Source organism: Vanellus vanellus, assembly GCF_965231255.1.
Source record: "Vanellus vanellus genome assembly, chromosome: 27".
Taxonomy (NCBI): domain Eukaryota; kingdom Metazoa; phylum Chordata; class Aves; order Charadriiformes; family Charadriidae; genus Vanellus; species Vanellus vanellus.
Genome location: NC_138932.1, coordinates 619,204 through 625,203, shown reverse-complemented (window position 1 = coordinate 625,203; position 6,000 = coordinate 619,204). Strand labels below are relative to the sequence as shown.

Below are 6,000 nucleotides of genomic sequence, written 5' to 3'. Positions count from 1 at the left end.
TCAGGGATGAGGGGTTCCTTTGGATCTGGGGGCTGCTTTGGGTATGGAGGCTCCTCGGGGATGGGGGGTGGTTACAGCAGGCGGTCCTACAGCATCAGCCGTAGCTCCCGCCTTGGAAACTGTGGCTCATTCTAAGCATCCTGAACACCCGCACAACTTCGGAGGTGAAAACACAAGATCCGGATCCGCAGCTGGGGCTGGCTTTGAGAGATGGCGAAAGCCCATTGCATCAACAGGAGCCACCCTTGCTTGGTACCTCTGAAAACCGGGCCCACACCTCTTTCTTCTATGTTATGCCTCATCTTCTATCAATAGCAGTTTCATATGATGGCTTCTCTCCTTAAATTCTTACTAGTCTTGTATTGTGTCCTTTCTGGTGGAGTGGAAATGCTTCAGAATTTGCAAGTGGGACTTTGCTGGAAAGATTTCAGCTTTACCTTGTGACATGCAGTGCCTTTTTTCATCGACACGGATGGTCTGGCTGCCTTCGGACTATGGAATCGTCCATTGATGAACTGTACCATTCGATTCTGTAGCACTTATTTCATGTCATATTAAAAGTCTTCTTGAATCATATTACTGGCTGTCTGGTTTTCCTTTTCTTCCATTCTGCTTTAGTTTTAGTGAAACTGAACTCAGTGGGACTCAAAATAGGAGATGGAGTGCCATGTATGCAAAGGGAAGTAGAATTCAACATCCTGATGAGTGGCTGCATAAAAGCACCGATCTCACCGTTCTTTCTGTGTAGGGAAGTATTTCTACAGGGTTTAGTGACTGAACCTGGAAGGAGTCATTCCTGAGTACTCGTTTCAAATTGAAAACATTTTGGATAGCGTGGTTTGCAGAGAATGAGTGGTAATTGTACCTACATCCACCTTCACACAGTTGCACTCATACAGTACTGAGGATCAGGACCAGTGATTTTGAGGCTGAGCTGGGAATGTCTATCTAAACTGTGTGACATGACTTCAGTGCAGGTGATGTCTCACCATTTACAAAGGAGGGTTACACCCCCACACAGTTCTTACTCAACAGGTTGAAGAATAAGACATTGAGTAAGGAGGGTGAAAATTGCTGGGCCATTGCTGCCAAAACCTTATCTTTGGTGCACTACAGCAAAGTCGGGGTTCCTGACCCGAGACTAAAGGTGGAGTCTCAACAGCTAAGTAATCCCTTCAGTACTTTGGGACCCCAGTGCGTACACCCACGTCTCTGCACATGTCTCCAAGCAGCTGAGAATACCAGTGCTGCATTAGGAGAAAGGATTTATACCCAAATAAAAGCAACCCTGCTTTTTAAACAATCAAAATGTAAACTATTACTGAAGTCTGTGAGTTATGATCTGGCTAGCAGAACATCTTTATTTTGCTTGATAGGCTTCTCATCCATTACCACTGCATGACATAATTCAAGCAATATTCTGTTAATGTTATGGTGCAGCACACTGCATACATAAGCCCACAATATGAGCAGAGCTATTTGAATTTTTCTCCAAAGATTTTCTGATTGAAACTCCTGATCATCAAAAGGCTTGCAGACATATTATCTTAGAGAGCTGTGTAAAAGATATCAATAAAAAAAAAAAAAAAAGAATTAAAACCAGATGTAAAGTTACGGTGGAAGAATCTCTTTCTCAGGCAGTTCTGGCAACAATTGTGCATGAGGCACTTTGTGATCCTTAATTCTGAGAGAGCACAAGGCATCCACCTAGCTGTTGCCTGAGGGATTCCGTGGTGATGTTAACAAGCTCAGATCATTTACTGTGTAAATGCTTCAATTAAGTTAACAAACCACAAGGATTAAGACAATCAAAGGAAGGAAATTAATGTTTTGCTTGGCACAGCAGCACCTGCTCAGCCTGCCCATGAACCCTCTCTTGTCTGGAACAGCAGCACAATCGAAATTGCTCCTAAAGAATTACTGATGCCACTGCTGGGGCAAATTTCTCACCTTACTTCAAGGCATGTCAGATTTGTAGTCTGATTCTCAATTACACACAGATAACTTCTTCCCATTTCTTTTGGCCCTGCAATACTCAGGTCTAGGCTAACCCATTTCCCTTTGCAGTCTGTAATCAGGTAAACTATTTTACTTTTAAAACTAGATAAATAAGACAGAAGGCAAAACCTTTGCCTTCTGATTGAGTCAGGACATGTGCAGTCTTTTTAAGCTCCGCTGAGGGTTAAAACAATTTCCTCTGGGATATTCAAGGAAGGACTGGTAATGACCCTGAGTATCTGACCTAGGTCCAAAGTTACCTTCGTTTTCAGTGGGAGCTGTGCCAGACCATCTCCAGAGGTCATCCCAACCTAAATTATTCTATTATTCTGTTTTAATTAGTATGCATGCCATGGTATAGATCAGAAAGGGGAAAAAATACTCTAATAAAGTATTTCTGAAAAATTATACTGGCCACAGAGAGGAATTAATTCTTCTCTGATGATAGTCCTTGATTAATGCATAAGAATTGATCCACAAAGTTCACCTCTTTCAAATCGGTTTGTAACTAAGAAACTGCGGGGAAATGAAAGGCAGAAGACAGTGCTATGATGCAACAGGGCTTTAATACAAACAAAAGGTGGAACACATTCTTGCAGAACGAGGCAATGCAGAAACAAAGAATGTAATTTCCATTTCAACAAGGACTACAATCGATCAGTCTTTCAGAGGAGCCCAGGGCTCAGCAGACGTTCTTCTTTCAGCTGGATACTTTCACAGTCCAGTCCCATTACTTGTTTAACTCTTCAGGTTCAGAAAGAACAAAACATAACATGAGCAAATGACAAAGTGAGGCAACATTGGGATCGTAAGCCTTAGATAAAACATAGAGCAAATAGATCTCAAGCAACCCCAGCTCCTACTGACATTGGCTGGAGCAGAGGCTGCTTGGCATGTTGGATTTCCAGGTCTACATGTCAACTACTAATTTGTATCTTATTTTTCCTTCAGTCATGACTTGTTCTTAAAAGATTTAAAATGGCCCATAGTTTCCATAGCGATACCTATAGTACCCTCTGGAAAAAAAGGGGAAATAATTTCTACCAAATCCTGAAGAAAATGAGTTTCGGTAAAAGCTTCCAAAACGGGACATTCCACCACCACACGAGCCCTCCCCACCATATGAGCCACCTCCGATGCCACCACAAGAACCACCTGAACTGTGGGACCCCATCCCATAGGAGCTGCCTCCGCCACAAGAGCCACCAGAGCCCATTCCTCCGCCCATTCCTCCACCTCCTCCGCCCATTCCTCCGCCTCCTCCACCCATTCCTCCGCCCATTCCTCCGCCTCCTCCACCCATTCCTCCGCCCATTCCTCCGCCTCCTCCACCCATTCCTCCGCCCATTCCTCCGCCTCCTCCGCCCATTCCTCCGCCTCCGGAGCCCATGTGACCCTCAATTTGAGGAATGGCCGTTCCCACAATACTTTCCTGAGGGCACGAGCTGATAATGGGTCCCGGGAAAGTCACAAGAACGGGTGGCGCATACACAATTGCTCTTGAATCTCCACATGAGCTGACACATGGTTCATTCCAAGAGTTGACATATGGTTGCGGGCAGGTCACTTCACATGGCTCAGCACAGCGGGTGCTAAGCATTTGTCCATAGGAAGACATCTTTCCAGAAGGCAAGTCAACCTGAAAGGAAGGGAGCGCACTAACCTGGTAGAGTCACAGCCAGGGGACCGAAAGAACAAACTGTGTTATAGTAACGTGGGTTGTGTAGATGTGTTGAATGGTATTCATCTGAACCGATGCAGACACATATCATAGAATCATAGCATGGTTTAGGTTGGAAGGGACCTTGAAGATCATCCCGTTCCAACCCCCTGCCATAGGCAGGGACACCTCCCACCAGCCCAGGTTGCTCCAAGCCCCGTCCAACCTGGCCTTGAACACCTTGGGGGATGGGGCAGCCACAGCTTCTCGAGGCAACCTGTTCCTTACTATGCTTAAAGTGAAAAATTTCTTCCTAATATCTAATCTAAATCTACCTTCTTCCAGTTTGAAGCCATTCCCCCTTGTTCTATTACTACATGCCCTTGTAAAAAGTCCTTCCCCGGCTCTCCTGTAGACCCCCTTTAGGTACTTAAAGGCCGCTATGAGGTCTCCCCGGAGCCTTCTCTTCTCCAAGCTGAACAGCCCCAACTCTCTCAGCCTGTCATAGGAGAGGTGCTCCAACCCTCGGATCATCTTTGTGGTCTCCTCTGGACCTGTTCCAACAGGTCCATGTCTTCCCTATGTTGGGGAGCCCAGAGCTGGACACAGTACCCCAGGTGAGGTGTCACCAGAGTAGAGGGGAAGAATCAACTCCCTTGACCTGCTGGCCACACTTGTTCTGATGGAGCCCAGGGTATGGTTGGCCTTCTGGGCTGCAATCGCACATATGTCCCAGTCTTCTACGCTAAACTTAAGAGTTAGCAATTGAAAAAAAAAAAAAATTAGAAAAAAACATCAATCACCATTTCCAAGGCACAATCCATTCTACTCTAGACTTGTGCATTACAGATCTCACCGATCAAGTGAGATGAATTGCTGGGTAGAGGTTTAAGTCTACTCTCACCCCTCTCTAGTGTTCTGCTGCCCTGTAGCCTATTATTCCAAAAATGAGCTCTGGAAAGAATGTCTCTGTCCTTCTCTCACATTATTGCCTTTGCTGTGTTTTTGACTGGGAGTCAACCCTATCCCAATAACGTTCTTGGAGTGTCCTGTCTCCATAGATAGACACCTAATTCCTAGGAATTGCTACCATCCACATTTTTGAAACTCCCATTCATTTTTTTTCCCCACACGTGGCAATGCTTATATCCATCCTATTTGCACGCTGCAGTCTCCAAGCAAAATGTTTTTGTAGAATAAGGTCCTGCCCTAAAATTGGGAAGGATATACAACCTCGCATTAACGCTACCTATAAATCCATGTCTATAATTATGAACTGATTCAGTTAAATCAGACTTACCCAGTCACCAAGAAGAATAAGTCAGCAGAGGCAGCTACAGAGACCTGAGTTACGAGCACTTTTATATGCTGTCATACAGAATAGAAATTGGGAGATAACTTTACGCAACCCTTCTCTCCATCTTGTGAAACAGAATGTTTTCCCCTGGTGATGCCTTCCTTTGTTGCAACTGTTTTGATAACAGCGTGTGATTATTAGATAATTTCCAGTCCCACACAGTATGATGCGCACACTTCACCTATCTTGTCTTTTCGTTGAAAAAAAAAAATCACAATAAATTGAGGTTGGTTTTCTCTTAAATACTCGCTAATACTTGTGAAGGTAGCTCAGAGATGGATAAAGTACAGGATTCCAGTTTATAATTTGTCATCTCAGGTAATAATAACCAGCAGGCTTCTAAATTTTTCCTCTTTAAAGGTAGGAAATCTTTTAACATTAAATACCATCAGCGTCCATGGTTGTTGTATACTCATGCTAGGGGCTTTGGTGCTGGAGTTTATGGCTCGGGACTGTCCTTTGGACAGATGTTCTCCTACATGACTGTACCACATCCCAGTTAAGTGGAACCACCTAAACTTAGAGACACCAAAGCAGGTAAGTCTCTCCTGTGAGCACTAGGATCAGGCACAATAATCCAATTAAAAAATCAGCTAAGGCAAGGCACCTGCCCAAGCTTTTACAATTTATCATCCATTCCTCATCTCAAGAAATCATCCCCTTCCAAGACGCCTTCATGGTAAACACCAAAAACCAATAATATCAATGAAGAAATTGAATTTTCCTTTTGGTGGTTGGAGGCCGATATGAGGAGAGAAACAATATACATTACCTGTGGGCCTAGAGGATCCAGAGGAAACATTACCTGAAGTACAGGTCCATAATCTCAGCTAGAATAAATTCACAAGGACTGACAAATGCCAATACTGTGATCTGCATAATCACATTTACATTAAAAAAAAACCCTCTTATCTATGTTCTTGTGGCAAATTCTTAAAACTAGAGCTAAAAAAAAAATACAGGTTATTTTATTTACATTTCATGA

The 6,000-nt window shown here is 43.8% G+C and overlaps 1 protein-coding gene across 1 annotated transcript; it reads right to left on the bottom strand.

Moving 5' to 3' along the window:
• Positions 1-2,971: 2,971 nt before the first annotated feature.
• Positions 2,972-3,616, bottom strand: LOC309682065 (uncharacterized protein; the record flags this gene model as incomplete). Its single annotated transcript, XM_082496083.1, has 1 exon — positions 2,972-3,616. The coding sequence occupies one exon, from the start codon at positions 3,614-3,616 to the stop codon at positions 2,972-2,974; it is 645 nt and encodes a 214-aa protein (XP_082352209.1).
• Between the last annotated feature and the right edge of the window lie 2,384 nt (positions 3,617-6,000).